Raw genomic sequence first — 20,152 nt, forward strand, 5'->3', positions numbered from 1 at the left:
TTCTCCAAAGTTGACCACCATAGGTCAACACAGGTTTGAGAGTGGCCTTATACAACAGTAATTTGTTGTTGTCCAATGACAATTTAGCATCATAAGTTTGTGGGAATGAGCAGTTGTTGATGGACAGATTTTTCTGCGTAAAGTGAATGTCACATTTGTAGATTTTGTTTCATTAACCATGACACGCAATGTTTTTGCCCACTTTTGAATTTTGTTAAGGTTTCTCTGAAGGTTCTTTGAGGCTGAGATCGCCGTAATATCAGCGAATATTGCTAGAGTGGCGGTTCTTGTTCTTGGCAGATCAGTTGTATAAAGGAAGAACTTATTAAGTTTTTCCTTGTTTTCCGCAGTCCTTGCGAATTACCATTGTTTACGTAATTATTGTCTTTTGACATCAAATTTTTCTTTAATTGCGAGAGATATTTCACTTTTGCCTAGAGGTACTTCGTAGTTTATAGTGGTTAACCAAGCTGCTTCTTGAATATTTTTTGATAAGTTTTCAACTGCTGTTTCAATGTCTAGTTCAGTTTTTAGGGATAAATGCAGAGAAATTAGATTATCTAATTTATCCCGGATTATGTTTCAGCCGTTCTGCTGTTGTACAGAGAAGGTTGTTTTTCTTTAATTTGTAATCTTAGAGTGAACCTTTATTATTATTAGGAATTAGTCGGATGATAAATCAAAACAAGATTCTGCTTTACAATTCTTAGTACCAGTACCTTTCGTAATATATAGGGTGTCCCCGAAAATAGTGCGTTCTTTTAAGGTATGGATATAATACACAATGTAGAACAAAAAAGTCCTATAACATTTTTTTCTAAATTTAACGTTTCCAAAAAAAAATTGCATTGTTCTCCATATAAGCGAACTTTTATTTTCACAAAATTAACTAATCTGATATCACTGTACAAAAACTGTGTGTGACTTAGGTTATTGACACCAGCAATGTAGGTCAGACAGTAGACACCTGCAAAATAGTTATACCACCCTATGTGTGAAAATCAAACAAAACAAGAATTTGTTTGATTGTTGAGGAGGAAGACAGGGTTTAATGTAAATACTAAAGGCCCATGGGGCAACTATTTTTGAATTGTGACTGTGTCTATCTTTAGATTTTGTATACATAGTTGTCAGATTTCAATTTGCATACCAAAATGTATTTTCGTTTTTTGACCAAACGGTTGAGTTTAGAAAAAAATGTTATAAGACTTTTTTGCTCTACATGGTGCCTTCTACCTATACTTTTAAGGAACGCACTATTTTCGAGGACACCCTGTAGAAGTCTATGGCGTCTGGAATTTTGTTTCTATCTGACAGCCAAATCTTTTCCCTTTGTAGTTGTAATTCGTAAACCCCAAGCGACATGTAGAACCTGCTTCAAAGCGTATTGAAAAATTTTTCAAAATGTACCTTTTTGTTATTATGTTTGTATGGGCAGTATATGGCAGACATTATTATATGACCGTGCACATCATCGATGGTAACACTAGTCGCTTTTAAAAAATGTTTGTCAAATTCTGCTATATCGTAATGTTTGATGTTTGTTATCTGTATGTTTTGTGAAGTAAAGTTTGTATTTTGGAATACGAAGATAATTCTTACCTGTAGAATATGATTCAGAGACCATCATTACGTCGATATCTTGCTCAATAGGGAAGGTTTTTATTTCTAACACCTGTGTTGTTATATGCCATTGGGATTGCAGATCAGATAGCTATTTTATATTTGGGTTATACTGTCATTAAGGTGATACAGTAGCGATCAACAGGTAGCAAAAACGCGTTCCAAGATTGCGGCTGTAATTTTGAATATTTTTTCGAGATATTTGGCACACGCATTCATAATATAATAAAGAATAGCGGTACAGAGCCCAATTTGAACAATATATTAATATGTGGAAATTACTCTGAAATTAAATATAATATTAAAAAAACGAGCCTGTACCGCCATTAAGAAGAACAAAAAAAATACACTTTCTTCAAATAAACTTTTTTATCCGATGCCTAGATTTTGTGTCATTTTGGAACTACTAATGAAATAAAAAATTTTAGTAGTTCCAAAATGACACAAAATCTAGGCATCGAATAAAAAAGTTTATTTGAAGAAAGTGTATTTTTTTGTTCTTCTTAATGGCGGTACAGGCTCGTTTTTTTAATATTATATTTAATTTCAGAGTAATTTCCACATATTAATATATTGTTCAAATTGGGCTCTGTACCGCCATTCTTTATTATATTACGAATACGTGTGCCAAATATCTCGAAAAAATATTCAAAATTACAGCCGCAATCTTGGAACGCGTTTTTGCTACCTGTTGATCGCTACTGTTTCCTCTTAAGCTAATTTACTAACATTTATGGTAAGTAAATTTAGCATTGTCACCATTTGTTCCATTAGTTTGGTTAACATATCCTCTTGTTTAGCCATGTTGTTGACAGGTGAGATATTTTCTGGTATTGTTTGACTGTTTTGTACAAAGCTATTTGTTATGTGGGAATAAGTTGGGAATTACCAAACAGTTGGTAGGTTTTTACAGTCGTACATTAAGATATTACTTCGTCACAACGGAAGGCGACGTAATCATACTTAGAGATTAGATGTCACCTAAAGCGATGGTTTCCTCGAAAGCGGTGCCGACAACCTCGATCGTAACACTGCGATGAATGACGTCATAAAAAACTGTACCACGCAAAATAATAGCGGTGGTTTCCAAGGATGCGTTGGAAGCCACCGCTTGCTGAGTTTGCACATTCCATTGCCGCAGTGAAGAACCTTGAATTTTTCACCGTAATCTGACGTAATAGGGAACTTGCATAAATTTTTAAATTCGAAAAAAATGTTATAAATCACAACAGAACATAATTTAAAACATGTATCAAAGATAAAAAAGTTTTGTTTGTCTTTCGTTTGGCCCCTAAAGACGATTAAAAATTCAAATTAAAACAGGTGGTCCAAAACGCATCGTGACGTCACTTAGTTTTACATTTACATTTTTCCAATAAAGTAAACAGAATTTTAAATTAGACGTTATAAACGTCAGTAGAAAATACATTTATGTGACGTTACAAGTGTTTTTGATCGTTAGACCTATTCATAGAAAATTTGTACTTTTACAAAATGGTTTTATTTTCAATAGTAAACCTTCGTTCCTTTCCTTCAAAAACAGTATAAAACTACAATTTTAACAAACTGGTATATATTATTACAATGATATACGATAAATGTCATTAAAATATAAATATTTTTGACTTATTCCACGCCGATGAGCTTGCCAAATACCCAAGTAGGTGGAGGCCAATAAACTAAAGAAGGAGAAGAAGAATATACCTAAATATAAGGTTGTATCTAGGTATACGCTAACGTGTACGCAAATAAAATAGTTAGAGTGTCAGTGATTTCTTATTTTTTATTTGTTTAGTATTTGATTTTAAATTAACTACGGAGTGTGGACAATTATTTAGTTCTTTTAATGAATTTAAGAACATTTTAAAACAGTACGAAAAAGATAACAGACTATAAATTAATATATATTTTTTTTAGTTATAAATGAAATAGTATTACCGTAAAAGATTAAAATAAAAGGAAGACCTAAAGCTTTCACAATAATAATTAACTTGTTCTGAAGCTATTATCCTTGTGGCATTTTTGTAATCAACTGTTCTAAATGAGAACTAAGCCACAATTTAACTAAAAAATTGATTTTATTAACGTTTCGACTTCTAAACCGGATGTCGTTGTCAAAATACAAAATATTAAATTAAACAAAAATGTTGTTGCTTAGTAAAAAATTTTTTCTAATAATTTATTTAATCTGACTAATTTTTGTATTTTGACAATGACATCCGATTTGGACGTCTAAACGTTAATAAAATATTTTTTTTAGTTAAATTGTGGCTCATTTTGCATTTAGAATAGTTGATTATAATAATTCACTTACGTATGAAAATTATTTTAACAATATTTTTTACCTACATGTCATGTAAACTAAATACATATAATTATTTTGCTAACCTAAATATATACTTTTATATATACATTGATTTATTACAATTAAGTTTGAAACATCTGAATAGTTATGCTTCCCTTCCCTTAACAAATATGTTTCTATCAAACAAACACTAAACATATCAAAATAGCATGTACCAAAATATATAGTCACTGCGCAAGCTAAATAATGACGTCACTGGCTTGATGAAGTTTAATTCGCGTCTACCTAACTTTTTTATTTGCGTACACGTTATGGTGTACCTAGACACAGCGAAATATAACCATAATAAAAACTAATGCAAAACTATGTGACGTCACGGGCCGTTTGAACTACTTTATACCGCAGAAGACTTTAAATATGTACTTCTAAGCTACTACGAGTTTTTGAAGCGTGAAATTTTGGAAATCTCATTTTTACACAAAACTGAACATTATTATCTAATAAAAAAAAATGTGCAAGTTCCCTATTCATCGCAGTGCTACGGTCGCTGTTTGTCGGTACCGCTTTCGAGGAAACCAGCGCTTAAGTTAGTTCGACGCAATCGTGCCATCAGCTGAACGCATCTCAGGTAAAATGGGCGTAACAGTCCCATGCCGGAGAGAGTACTGAGCTCACTTATTTACTAAATTGTCAAATTGATTAAATGGTACAATTACTTATCTATTGAGTCATCAGTAGGGAGCAGATTTTATGCTAAATGCATATTTCGCATATTTGAGAACTTTACTAAATTTTGCATATTTTTAAAGAAACGTGCATATTTTGTGCCTATTTAAAAACATTTAAGTCCAGGAAAAAAATTTTTAATTTTTTAATTCGACACAAAATTAATATTTCCCCGCACAGGATGTTCTATTAATTCGACAACTACCTGAAAAGGGACGGTTCATTCACTGCCTTTTTTCTTAGAAAATACCCGATCTTTGCTCAAAGTACTTATAGTACGCCGTTATCCCTCTTTATACTGTGCCGTTATAATATGATTGTAGGATGTTAAAATGAAGAATGATGGTTTACCGGGAAATCCGGATTTTATTTATTTTTATTAATTGTACAATTTTATTATTTAGTACAATTTGTATCCCGATTTAGTAGGTACCTATAATTCTGGTGATTCTTTTAAATCTCCTATTGTTAATAGAATTTGTTTGAGAATATTTTTTTACGATTTTCTAACGGAAATTGAAATAATCATGCTTTAGATCAGATCCCGTCTTTAAACGGCTTTAAAACTTTTGAGGACATATGCGAAATTTTTAATGGAAATTTTGAAATTGATTTTGGTTCAGAATTTTCGGCTTTAACAAATTATTTTAAATACGCCCCGATTACTTATGTTGATGTTGAAACGCGTTTTCCAAGTTATAAAAATATTTTATCTGATTCTATCTGAAATATTCTATCTGAAAATGTTTCCTCGTAAAAAATTTGGAAAAACACATTGTAGTGAATTATAATCGAAGATATAATATAGTAATATTGTTGTTTTATTTTAAATAGGTATCTGTTGGTATCAGTTTTTGTAAAAAATGTGAATAAATTGCATATAAAAAATAATGATTTTATTTGAAAGATAATAATTAAATAAGATTGCCGCCCCCCTATAAAAGAACCCCCTAGAATACAATAGAACAGAAAATTTGTGGTTTCTCGAAATGCGCATTTTTTAAATTTTTGTGCATATCTTGCGCATATTTCGTAATTTTTTACTGCATATACAGAGAGGTCCTAAACTATGGTATTATAACGTGACTACTGTAATTACTTATAATTACAATAAAACTAGCGGTTCGTATTTATATACGAATTTATTTATACAAGTTACATATCGAATTTATATTATACACTAAAACTATTTACAAAATCTGTCCCAATTTTTATACTCTAGCCGTCATTCCTGAACGTTCGGTATATCTCTAGCTAAGCCCATGAGACCACTTGCCCGTCCTTATCGGCGCTGCATCGGCGTATCTCGAAACATCGATAGTGTTCTGTCTGTGCGGAGACGGGAGCTGGTATACGAGGGTCGGTCAATAATTATTTTGTTACACTGCTCCCCTCTTAAGATCTGAGCGTCCAGATCAGCAACTCTAGATGGCCCAGGATGGCGGAATCTACAGGATTCTCCAGCTCTGCATACACCCCTAGAATAGAAGTAACAGTCTACTGTCTTTGAAGGGTATGACATCTTCGGCTTCATGCAACACACAGTAATTCGTACGCCAGTTTCTCTGAAGATCACTTCCAGCATGCTTCTCACCATCTTCCAATCCAGATTTTCTACTGCATGGCCAATTTTTGGTAAAGCCAAATCTTTGATGTCATAATTACACACGATTTTCTTCAAATTAGTAAGAGCACGCCATATGTTCTCGTAGCTTGGCGTGTCCGTATAAGACTTCCTGGTCACCATATACAGCAAAGATCGAGGACCATCTTCCAATCGCAGTACTCTTCCAATTTTAGGCTGCTGATTCTTTAACTCGTCCAGGCGGCCGAACTTTCTATTGAATACGGACGAGATTCCTTTAGTCATCTCGAGGTCTTGGGCAACACAGTGGGCTAGAGAGACGTTTTCTGGAACACCAAACAGATCTTGCTGAACTTCTGTGGTCACGCCGAATCTAGCACTCTTTCTTTCTGCGTAATTTGACATAAATTCCTTAAAACTTGGCTGTGCGGCATCTTTCATCTCCTGTTAAAGGATTCGTGCTTCTTCTGTTTCATTTGAGCCAGCATATGGTGCAAGACGATTTATGTGAATAACTTTCGGTTTACCGTTTGGCAACTTCTCAATTCTGTATATTACGTCATTTATTTTCTTCTTAACTTCATACGGACCTTCCCATTATCTTTGCAGTTTAGGACACAAGCCGCGACGACGTTTTGGATTATAAAGCCAGACAAGATCACCTACTTCGAAGCTTTCATTCTTGCATCGAGAATCATATTGATTTTTCATTCTATCACTGGCTATCTGGATGTGTTCTCGGGCAAGTTCATGAATGTTGTTCATTCGTAATTTCAGGCGGTCAACGTATTCTTCGCCTGCAACATGTTCCTCGGAAGGTCTGCAGCCAAACTCTAGGTCGCAGGGCAAACGAACTTCACGACCCAACATCAGGCAGGTTGGAGTTTGACCTGTAGTTTCATTCACGGCCGAACGGTAGGCCATCAGGAATAAATGAATATGTTGGTCCCAATCTCGCTGATGTTCAGATAAAACTTTGGACAAATGTTTACCCATCGTTCGGTTCATCCTCTCGACCATTCCATCTGATTGAGGATGCAGGGGTGTTGTTCTGGTCTTATTGACAACAATCAATTTACAAACGTTTTGGAAAAGAGCTGACTAAAAGTTTCGCCCTTGGTCGGAGTGGATCTCCAAGGGAACACCAAATCGGCTGAAGAATTCTCTAACAAGTACCTCTGCAACGGTAGCAGCTTCTTGATTCGGTAATGCATAGGCCTCGGTCCATTTCGTAAAATAATCCATGGCTACCAGGATGTATTTATTTCCAGCATCGGTTTCTGGAAATGGACCTGCAATGTCGATTGCTACTCTTTCCATAGGACTGCCAACATTGTACTGTCTCATGGGTGCTCTCTTTTTACCAACTGGACCATTACCGGATGCACACAGTTCACATTTCCGGCACCATCTTCTTACATCATCTTTACAGTTCACCCAATAGAACCGTTCTCGAACCTTTTGCAGAGTCTTCGCAATACCAAAGTGTCCACCTGATGTACCATCATGAAACTGACGTAATACTTCTGACACTTTACTCTTAGGTACAATCAACTGAAGCTTCGATTCTGTAACATCATCGTTCTCAAAGGTTCTGTACAGAAGATCATCTTTTAGTACCAGGCAATTCCATTGGCTCCAGTAGGCCGTGACTTCCGGACTACATGCACTAATGTTTTGCCAACTAGGTCTCTCACCTTGCCGCATCCAATCCAATACTCTTTTTATACATGGATCGTCTTCTTGGGCGTCTTGTAACTGTTGGGGCTGCCATTGCTCATTAACGACGGTGGTTCGTCTCACAGGGCAAAGCTGTTTCTCTACTTTAAGCCGGTGATTACAACTTTCACCGCATGGCCGTATCGAAGAAGCATCTGTATTTGAACCAACTCTTCCAGCCCTCTTCATGCGTCTCTTCGGCATCGTGTCACGAATCACCCTCCGTACCATTTCCACCAAACGTTCATCTTCTCTCTTATCGCCTTTTTCCACGGTTAGTACTTGATTGTTTCGTGAAGCTTGGCTAGCTGCTTCGTATTCCAAGGCAATAGCAAGTGCTTCGTCTAAAACTTTCGGTCTTGCTAGTCGTAAAGCTTTCTGTAATTCACTATCTTTCAGCCCATTGACGAAGGTATCTACCGAAATTTCTTCTAAAACGCTGTCTGGCACCTCTGGATAAGCCAACCTCACCACACGAGCCACATCTGCTTCAAATTCTTGCAGATTCTCACTTGCTCGTTGACTTCTACTTCGCAGTTGTGCTTTGTATACTTGTTGTAGATGAGCATCTCCATAGCGTTTTTCTAGACGAGTGAACAAGGTCTGGTAACATTTTTCTTGACCCTTAGGAATTGACCTTAGTATATCTGCAGCATCACCTCGTAAAGAGCAGTCAAGGAAACAGCCTTTTCTTGTTCGGTCCAATGGTTGGCGGTCGCAATAGCTTCAAATTGTCTAAGGTATATGGACCAAGAAGACTTTCCATCAAATGGTGGTAATTTGAATCTCATATTATGCGACATTTCGTCTCTCGGTAGTTCATCTTTCACTACAGGATCTAAAGCTACACCATGAACTGACGGTTGCACTTTTGTATCAGTTATCATGCTCTCTAATTCTCTGATCTTCTCTCCTACGGCCAAAACTACTGCATTAACTGAAGGTAGAACTTTCGTATTGGTTACCATAGTCTCTAGTTGTTTGATCTTCTCTTCTAACATTTCTTTATTGTCGTCTACACTTTTCTGTATCTTATCGAATGTTCTAGAAACTTCTTCAAGTTTCTGGTTCTTCTGTCTACTAACTTCTTTAATTACTTGAGAAGTCTCATCGAATCTTTCATTATTCTTTTTAGAAGTTTCATCAATCGTTTGAGAAACAGTTTTTAATTTCGATAAGATTGCTTGTTCTGCTGACTGGAAGTGGAACGTCTCTGAATCATCTCCGTTCTTCGTGAGGACTTCCCCGAGTCGTGCTTGTAGGACTTTCTTGGTCCCACTGCTATCTTCAGTCCGTTCCTCTAGCTGTTCTCGGAGCTGTTTTACGGAAAGTTCTTGTAGCAACATCTTTGGTCGGCACACACGTACTCTTCAAAATGTCTTTTAAAAGTCTTTCCGAATACCGAACAATTAACGCCCTTTAATTCTTCCCGACTAATAAAGTTCCAAAGTCTTTTAAAAGTCTTTCCGAATACCGAACAATTAACGCACTCCGATTATTCCCGACGAATAAAGTTCAAAAGTCTATTTTTTTTCACTATTCATTTATTTACACTCCACACCGGACATCAATATAACGTGACTACTGTAATTACTTATAATTACAATAAAACTAGCGGTTCGTATTTATATACGAATTTATTTATACAAGTTACAGATCGAATTTATATTATACACTAAAACTATTTACAAAATCCGTCTCAATTTATATACTCTAGCCGTCATTCCTGAACGTTCGGTATATTCTAGCTATGTCCATGAGACCACTTGCCCGTCCTTATCGGCGCTGCATCGGCGTATCTCGAAACATCGATAGTGTTCTGTCCGTGCGGAGACGGGAGCTGGTATACGAGGGTCGGTCAATAATTATTTTGTTACAGTATAAATTCATTTTCACTAAAATGGACGACTTTAGAGGAAAATTCCGAAACAGATCGATTTTTATTCATAAATTACAATTTTTTGGCATATATTTCATACTAGTGACGTCACCCATCTGAGAGTGATGACGTAATCGATGGTTTTTTTAAATGGGAATATGGGTAGGGTGGCACCTCATTTGAAAGGGCGTTTAATTCTCTATACAGTAATATAAACATTAATATAATTATTTATACAGGGTGGCCAAAATAATAATTTTTGAATTAAATTAATTGACGAAAAAAGAAAAATGTATGCAATTTATTTAACTCAAAATACATTCTGTCGCTGTCAGAAAATAGAAAAAAATGTTTATTTGGCAAATAAACATTGCTTTTCGCTTAAATTAAATGTTCAAACTGCCAAGAGGTAGGTGGGAGGCTGTTTGTGATTTAAGCGAAAAGAAATGTTTATTTGTGAAATAAACATTTTTTTCTATTTACTGACAGCAGTACAATGTATTTTGAGTTAAATAAATTACATACATTCTTCTTTTTGGATCAATTAATTTAATTCAAAAATTATTTTTTTGGTCACCCTGTATAAATAATGATATTATCGTTTATATTACTGAATAGAGAATTGAACAACCTTTCAAATGAGGTGCCACACGACCCCTATTCCCATTTAAAAAAATCATTGATTACGTCATCACACTCAGATGGATGACGTCACTAATATGAAATATATGCCAGAAAATTGTAATTTAAAAATAAAAATCGATCTGTTTCAGAATTTTTCTCCAAAGTCGTCCATTTTAGAGAAAATGAATTTATTCCATAATTTAGGACCTCTCTGTATATGCGCATATTTCATCAAAATTGATCGCATATAAATCCGCTCCCTAGTCATCAGTATGCATAAAAAATTTTAACAATCAATACCACCTTTTTTAAGAATAATGGTTAAAACCTTCAGAAGATCATTAGCTACATTGGCATAAAACTATTTAATAGAAAATAATTTTTCAGCGACCTACATTAAAAGTTAACTCTTTTTCTATTTTTTTTTCTGTTTAAACAATAGAAAGTTGATATTGACCACTGAGGGAACGTTATTAATATTTCATTTCGTGAAGCCTTTTGTGTTTCCGTTTGAACAAATTAATTAGTCTTGACATGAAAGGGTAAAAACCAGTGTCATTATTTTATTGTATACGTCGTAATTATCAGATTTAACAAACATTTCCCTTTGTTACAAGAAAAAATATGGACAACATGTTATGGACAATATTAACAAATCAGTTTTTACTTTTACTCTATCTTGTAATTTTTATAATTATAATTATAAAGGTGCACTTATTTGAGCAACAGAAATTGCTCAATTATGAGCAATAATGGTCGATTGTGACCTGACAAATTATCAAGCAATTTACTTCATCGATTTGGAACAATGTTCGGCAACAACAATATTGTAGACCAGGGCGCATCTGTAAAAATATTAGTACATTTGGACGTTGACAGGTGACTCAAATTTTTTTGCAGAAATTGCTTGAAAATAATTCAAATAATAATATTTGAGTTATCCTCCCTCTCAAAAAGGTCCGGAACATTGTTTAAATAATCAAAATGTCAAAAAATGAAGGAAAAATTCAATTTTTTTCTTCGTTTTTTGATTATAACTTTAAAAGTATTCATTTCCGAGAAAAGTTGTATCAACATAAAAGTTGCGTAATTAAATTTCCTATAATATAGAATTAGTTAAAAATCAAAAAATAGTCACCATTGTTGCAAATAGCAATAATTGCGAAAAAACCATACAAAAACAAATATTCGCATTTTACGTTTTTCAACCATTTATGTTACACTTAGGACCTTCATATTTCACCCAGAAGAACTATATGATACAGTATAAGAATACTGTAAATTTCATTAAGATCCGTTTAATAGATTTTGCAAAATAAATTTTGCAATCCAGCTATCGCAAAAAAATTCATTTTTTCAAAATGTTAACAGGACTAAAAATAAAGCAGATAGCAAGTTGAAATTTTTTTTGCGTATAGAAGTGTACTGTTCATTTGCAATTTGTAAAATTAAAATTGATTAACTACCACGGCGTCAGGAATTTTTTAAATAAACATTAATTATTGGTGCTACGCGCAGGACAGCGGATAGTTTGCTCTGATTGGGCATTCCAATGACCTTTGATTATGATTGATACATTTTAATTTTTATTACATTTCGATATAAATAAATAAATTTGTTTATTGCAAAATAATAACACATACTCTATCCTTTGAAATAACACTTTTTTAGCAAAAGTTTCCTTTGTTCGTATATTTTAACTTAGAGAATAAAATTTTAATATTTTTAAACATATGCAATTGTTTAAACAATATTTCACAAACAATAATAAAATTAGTTAGATTTTTGTGGAAGTAAAATATTAAAATAAACAAAATATAGAGTAAGAAAATAATATATTAGATAAAGATTGGAAGAAATTTTGGTGGAAATCAACTTGCGTGAATCGAACACCGCTGTACTGCGCGTAGCACCAAAAATTATTGTTTATTTAAAAAATTTCCTGACGCCGTGGTAATTAATCGATTTTAATTTTGCAAATTGCAAATGAAAGATACTGTTCACTTCTATAAGCAAAAAAAAATTCAACTTGCTATTCTTTTTCTCATGATCATCTTTCAGTGCGTCACAGTTTTTCGATTTATTTCTAACGCATTAAATTGTATGTGACAGAAAAAAAGGCACGTCCGTGATTACAGACATTTACAACATTTATTCTAGTTATTCTAGTTGTCAATAAATATAATATATAGATATAATATTGTCGCCATAATAAAAAAATATATATATTTTAATTAGACAATAATATTGCAAATATAATCTGTATAATTTATAAGACTATACAAATCAAAGAAAATACCATTTTATAAATGCAAGAAACACATTTAATTTGTTTTTATTCCAAATTAAAAATAAAATGTGACAACTGTCAGATTTAACTAAAATGTCATGTTAGAATTGTTTGTTTAGACATGTTAGACAGGTTTTTTCATTATATTTACTGTTTTTATTATGTACTTTAACCTTCGGATGACCAAGCGGGGGAAATTGTGACTCCAGCGCGTGTTTTTCTTTAATAAATTCAAAAGTATTTTTAATTTTTAACTCAGTATTTTTTTATTTGACTTTAATATCATTCTGGATATCCTCATATTTTGAAATAAAAAAAAATCCCTATATTTTACGAATAAAAAATATATTCTGAAGTTGATGTTTAGTACAATAGCGTCTATTATGTGTAATTCCAAGTAGTTTTACGCTAATGACGTCGACTTTGCAAAGTAACAAGACACTTACTCAACATACACACTACACATGACACTAATACTCATGTTGTGACTGGCCGAATGACATAAGATCCATGCCATAAAAAAAATTAAAAAAAAAACTTCAGTTTTTTGTTAATTGTCATTTTTGACATTTTTGACCTGGGTCATTTCCCCCCCCCCTTGGTCATCCGTGTGACAAAAAAAGGTTGGTCATCGGAAGGTTAACGTAAGACTATAACTTAATTCTTGTTTTCACATTCTAAAGTTTTTATTTATTTACATTGAATATTAATTTGTTTTCAGTAGTAATAACCCAAGGACATTGATAATTGTTCGAAAAAATTTTATAACAGATTTCGAAAGCTTGTTGCTTGGAAACAGACCGACGCCGTAGGCGGAGGTCTGTTGCCTGTAAGCAACAAGCTTGAGAAAGTTGTTAAAAATTTTTTGAGCATTTATCAATGTTCGAGGGTTATTCGGATAGAAAATTTTTTGCTGGAATTCATATTTTCTATCATTGCAAAAGTCCATAAACGCTTTCCATACAAATTTTTTACTGTAAACAGTATTCTTTGGTATATTTGATTCGATAATTTCATTAATATTCTCATCAGTATTACAACCAAATCGTGACATTTTGAAATATTGAATATTTGAAATGTCAAAATCGAAATGAAACGAAATGTAGGTATCCATAGCTACATGATTGAGTGAAAACAGCCCATGGGATCTGTTTTCAGTATAATGTTGGTTTTATTGGTTGTATTCAATCAGATGACCACAAATTAATTGATTTCATTGGATTTCTAATTGAGCAAAAAATTTTCTGTATAATCACTTCCGCAAAAATTGTGTGATTGTTTGATTTAAAATGAATTCAAGAATTTTTTGTAATTGAGCAACTATGTCAACTTAGATCTCTAACGTAGATAATGACGTGCAACGGTAAGTAAATTAGACTGACTGTACGTCTTTTTCTGTCACTTCCAACTGTAATGCGTTAGAGAGAATTCGATAATCTGTAACGCACTGAAAAGAGGATTTGGGACGGGCTATATGACTAAGGGCCGATTGTTCAATTGGAGATTATCTTCAGATTAAAAATAATCTTCAATTAGACTTAATATTGCGTTGTTCAATGCAAGTTTAACACTTAACCATCTGTTAACAAGAGATTATATTAATCGCTCAAAAACGAAGGATTAACGGTGTTAACTAAAGATTTGTAACCGTAACCTTACTTTCTGGTTTTAAATTAAATATTTTCAAGAAAATTCCAAATTGGAACAATCATAGTTATTGCACTAGCTAGGTATATGTATGTATTTTGAATTGTTCTTTCTATATATTTTCAGTCGTAGATAAGATTTGCACTAATAATGCAGTAATAATCTATTACAATTTCGTGTCTCTAATAATAATGGCTATTTCTCTTTTATTTTGATGACAGAGATATGACAGAGGACGAATATTTCTTAGCTGTTTTTAATATAATATTTTGACTTCAAAAAAATGTGTTTCTTAAAAAATTTATATTATTATAACCCAGTGATATGCACATATAGCCAGTACAAAAATAAATTAGATCTCTCAGTGTATAGGTACTTATGCTTTCTACGAATTTATGCATGATAATTATTAATTATTTATAAATACATATTTCCAGAAGTTTGGCTTTTTTTCATTATGTGTAAAAATCAGGTAAAAACAAATTGGAAAAACTTTTAATGAAATTTTTGTGAAGAAATAGGAATTATTTTTATAAGCTAAAAAATTAACATTACTATTTAAACATGTTTTTTTACGCTGTTGTTGTTGATGTTTTTTTAAGTTAGCAGTTGTACTTTTAATACTTTCTTCCATTTTAAATATGTTTAATAATGTAAATTAAAATCTCTGTCAGTAGTAGTTGACATGTACTAAACACTACATGTCAAAAATCATTAACTTTATAACACAGAACACATTTTTATGTACAATTTTCATGATAAAGTTTGTTCCAAGTCGTTAATTAATAACTGGCAACGTTGTCGCCGCTTCAGTACTCGGGTTTAATAAATCCGAAAGTTAACTAACATTGAACAACTTCTTAAAAAATAATCTTTAGATTAAATTTAATTACGGTTTACTTAATCCATGAGTTAACTACTGATTGAACAACTGGCCCTTAGAGTATAATATACTGTCGGTTATAACTTTTAACCGGAAGCGATATAAAAACTCTAAGTACATATTTTTTCTTCTCTTGGTAAAGTGAATACAATAATATATCGTTTGTATACCGTTATTTTCATTAATTTTGGTAGACTTTGTCTCTTTTTAAATGTGTGTCCAGTAAGTTGTCATTTCATCGTTTTCGCCGTCTTCCCACTGATCGTCTTCCTATTGGGGAACCGCTTTTCGCCGTCCTTACTACTCTATTTGTTGTCATTCGGCTTATGTGGTCATTCCATTCTACTCTTCTGTTTTTTCACCCAGTTACTAATGTTGTCCACTGATATAAAAACCGGAAGTATATATTTATCCTCATCTTGCTCAGGCGCGAGAGATAATTATATGTAGCTTGTACTATTTTGACGACTTTAAAAGAGTACTTACGGTTGCAACCCTGAAACCGGAAGTATGAGGTCAAATTTCTCATCTCTAATAACATATATGGGCTATAAGCTCTCATTTTAAACCTCATTTGTCATTGTATATGTTTTAACAATGTAGGAGTTACATTAGCGAACAGACAGAGCGACAGACAAACAGGGATCAAACCGGAAGTATATATTTGCTTTCGGATTGCTAAAGCACGTCGAATAATATATCGCTTGGACTATTTCAGCGACTTTAAAACAGTACTTACGGTTGCAACTTTAAAAGCGGAAGTTAGAGGTCAAATTTTTCACATCTAATACCATCTTTGGGAATAAAGCTCTCATTTAACACCTCATTTGTCATTGTATCTGTTAATAACGAAGGAGTTATATTTGCGGATAGACATAAGGATAGACAGGTAGGCATGAAACCTCAAGTATATATTTGTTCTCGTCTTGCTAAGGCACGCCGAATAATTACGCTTTTACTATTTCGACAACTATAAAATAGTACTTCCAGTTGCAACTCTAAAACAGGAAGTCCGAGGACAAATTTCTCATCTCTAATACCATATCTGGGTTATCAGCTCTCATTCGAAACCTCATTTGTCATTCTATATGTTTTAATAATGTAGGAGTTACATTAGCGAACAGACAGACAAACAGGCATGCGACCGGAAGTAAATATTTGCTTTCGTCTTGCTAAAGCGCGTCGAATAATATATCGCTTCGACTATTTCAGCGGCTTTAAAACAGTACTTACCGTTCCAACTCTAAAATGGGAAGTTCAAGGTAAAATTTTTTACATTTAATACCATCATTGGATTAGAAGCTCGCATTTAACACCTCATTTGTCATTCTATATGTTAATAACGGAGTAGTTATATTCACGGACAGACATAAGGAGGGATAGATAGGCATGAAACCGCAAGTATATATTTTTATTCTTGTCTTGCTAAGGCACGTCGAATAATATCGCTTGTACCATTTCGACTACTATAAAATAGTACTTACAATTGCAACTCTAAAACCAGAAGTCCAATGTCAAATTTCTCACCTTTAATACAATCTTTGAGTTACAAGATTTCAATCGCCACCTTATTTTTCATTCTCTCTGGTCTAATGTTGGAGGAGTAGAGTTTACAGACAGACAGACAGACAGAAAGGGATATCAGGTTTTCATATTTTTGTAAAATGGGTGAAAATAATAGGATATTGTTGATTAAATTTGAAAAAAAATCGTACAGGTTTTTCATCTATATTAAGATTTTTAATTTTGATTTCAAAAGCTAAACTCTTTTTATTTTAGAAACTAATGCCTGGTTGCACCAACAGATCTTAAGGTCCAGCTTAGCTAAGCTCTACTTATAGATAGGGCCTCCTTGAGTATCACTTACGTTGCACCATAATTTTAGATTCTTACCTTATTATCAATTATATCTATTATTATATTATGGTATTCTTATTGTAATATATTATAATTATATTATATTAATTCTTATGATATTCTCGACATAAGCTTAAGATCTGTTGGTGCAACCGGGCATTAGTCCTGTAAGGTTGTATGACCCGTTTCCAAAATTTCTCAATAGGGAACTTGCACATTTTTTTATTACATAATATTGTTCAGTTTTGTTTAAAAATGAGATTTCCAAAATTTCACGTTTCGAAATCTCATAATAACTTAGAAGTACAAGTTTAAAGTCTTCTGTATTTTAAAATAGTTCAAACGACCCGTGACGTCACATAGTTTTTACGGTTTTATTTATATTTATGGTTATATTTAGATGTATTCTTTTCTTCATCTTTAGTTTATTGGCCTCCACCTACTTGGGTATTTAGCCAGATCATCGTTGCGGACTAAGGGAAAAATATTTATACTCTAATGATATTTATCGTATGTCATTGTAATAATATATACCAGTTTGTTGAGATTGGAGTTTGATACAGTTTTTGAAGGAAAGGACAGAAGGTTTACTATGGAAAATAAAAGAAAACACCATAAGTGTTGTTTAGTGCCATTTTCTAAAAGTACAAGTTATCTATGGATTTAAAATAGTTCAAACGATCAAACGTATTTTCTACTGACGTTTATGATGTCTAATTTAAAATTATATACAATTTTGTTTACTATGTTGGTGCAGAATGTAAACATATAATCATATGACGTCATGACGCGTTTTAGGCTAGCTGCAATAATTTGATTTTAGAATCGTCTTTAGGGGCCAAACGGCTCAAAAACAACTTTTTTATCTTTGATTCATGTTTTAAATTATGTTCCATTGTGATTTATAACATTTTTTTCGAATTTAAAATTTTATTCAAGTTCCCTATTCGTACGAGTTTTCTGAGATAGAGCGCTGTCGGTCAAATATGGATCCACTCTATAATATTGATGGGGTTATACTAAGAAAACCATACTAAATGCCATTTATAAAAAATATGGTATATTTTTCTTCATAAACCATGATTATTAATAATTTTCGCTAGTACTATCGGTTTACAGGGTTCTCCGACTTTTAATGGCCATTCTTCTCTGTTTAACCATAGACGTGGAGGAATTTCTTGCTTCTCTCGTTATTTTTCAATTCTCCCCCTCCAGCTTTTCTTCTCGGCTTTCCTCTTTTTTTTCCTTATTGTGTCCACGTCAAAATCTGTTTAGAAATCCTGTTATCTGGCATTCTCTGTACATGGCCTTAAGATATTAGTAGTTTTGTTTTTATATCATCAGTTATTGTATGCGTGACTAATATGATTAGCATTGATGAAATATTCTGTAAGGATAAAATAATTGCAATTGTTGATTTTAATTTAAATTTTTAAATTTAGCTTAAATTTATTTTCCAGGCCGCGATTCTCACGTTGGTATGATTTGGTGCATTTTGTCAGATCATAGCGCAGATGATGACACCAGAAACACCTTCAAGTTCAGGGAGTGATACTTCAAAACCCGGCTGCAGATCTGAAGAGCGATTAATGGTAGCAGTGAGAATTCGTCCATTAAAACAAGATGAATCAACAAGAGCTTTGTACGCACTCAACAAGAAGGTAAGGCTAAGTTTGTTCTTATGATGGAAATAAATTTTTAAATCTACTATTTTGCAAGTAAATTATTTCTAACTAAAACGAGCTAATGATCATCAGCAAGCAAAACATAACTGGAGTAAATCTGTATGTGAACCAAATGAGAATTGAACGTGTCTCACAATACAACTATTTGGTAACTATAATTAATGAGTCGTGGGACAATCAAGAGATTAATAAATGTCGTATCGGAAAGACAAAGAGTGCATTCTTGACTATGAGCTTTGTGTTCAAGAGCCATGACATCACTCTAAAATCAAAAATAAGTTTTACGATTCACCACCCGGTGTAACATGTAAAAAATTGTAATTTTTTTGAGTAAAAATTGTGCTCTAAAGAAAACTCGATGTGTATTTTTCATGTATCAGTGCACGCGTTTGTGAAGGATGGCTATTACATTCTTTGACGGTTTTCGCTGTAAATTTTAAAGAACCGTTTGGATTGAAATGAAATTTGGCATACTCATAGGTAACATGTCAAAGAAGAAAAGTGATATTGTGTCGATGTGTGCTTTTGCCATGAAGGTGAGTTTTACCCCTTCTCGGGAGTGAAAAACACACGTTCAAAATAATTCCGGAATTCGATAAACTGACTAATTCTAAGCAACTTTTATTCCATACAGTTTTTTCACTTAGTCAATACTTTTCGAGTTATTTGCGAGTGAATATGTTCATTTTTCAACAAAACAAACACGTTTTTAGACAATTTTTCGCAAATAAGAACAGACCAACTTTATTTTGAGCATAACTTGTTTAATTTGGATGCTAGAAATTTTTTTATAAAACAAAAATAAAGCTTTTTTCAAATACTTTAAACAAGTTGCAATGAGTTTTCCCCAAAAAGTGCTTTATTTTTTGTTTATTTCGTGTTAAAATATTCAATTTGAAATTTGACGAATACGAACCTATTTTTCATTAGCTATAACTCTGCTTCTACTAGTTCTAAATATACAGTGAGCACGTAAAGGTTGGAATAAATTCATTTTCTCGAGAATGGACGATTTTGGAAAAAAATCCCAAAACAGGTCAATTTTTATTTTTAAATTACGACTTACTGGCATATATATCATACTAGTGACGTCACCCATCTGAGCGTGATGACGTCATCGATAATTTTTTTAAATAATAATAGGGGTCGTGTGACAGCTCATTTGAAAGATAATTCAATTCTCTATTTAGTAATATAAACATTAACATAATTATTTATACAGGGTATCCAAAAAAATTCTTTTTGAATTAAATTTATTGACATAAAAAGAAGAATGTGTGTAATTTATTTGATTCAAAATACATTTTACTGCTATTAGAAAATAGGAAA

At 32.8% G+C, this 20,152-nt stretch overlaps 1 protein-coding gene across 1 annotated transcript in view; it reads left to right on the top strand.

Moving 5' to 3' along the window:
• The window catches only part of LOC126881401 (kinesin-like protein KIF19), a 676,869-nt gene that overhangs the window by 42,065 nt on the left and 614,652 nt on the right, over positions 1-20,152 (top strand). Inside the window, exon 2 of the mRNA XM_050645662.1 lies at positions 18,599-18,799. Within this exon, the coding sequence (XP_050501619.1) occupies positions 18,653-18,799 (147 nt within the window). The 5' untranslated portion in view covers positions 18,599-18,652. The remainder of the gene's footprint in view (positions 1-18,598; positions 18,800-20,152) is intronic.

This window comes from Diabrotica virgifera, chromosome 3 (genome assembly GCF_917563875.1).
Source record: "Diabrotica virgifera virgifera chromosome 3, PGI_DIABVI_V3a".
Taxonomy (NCBI): domain Eukaryota; kingdom Metazoa; phylum Arthropoda; class Insecta; order Coleoptera; family Chrysomelidae; genus Diabrotica; species Diabrotica virgifera.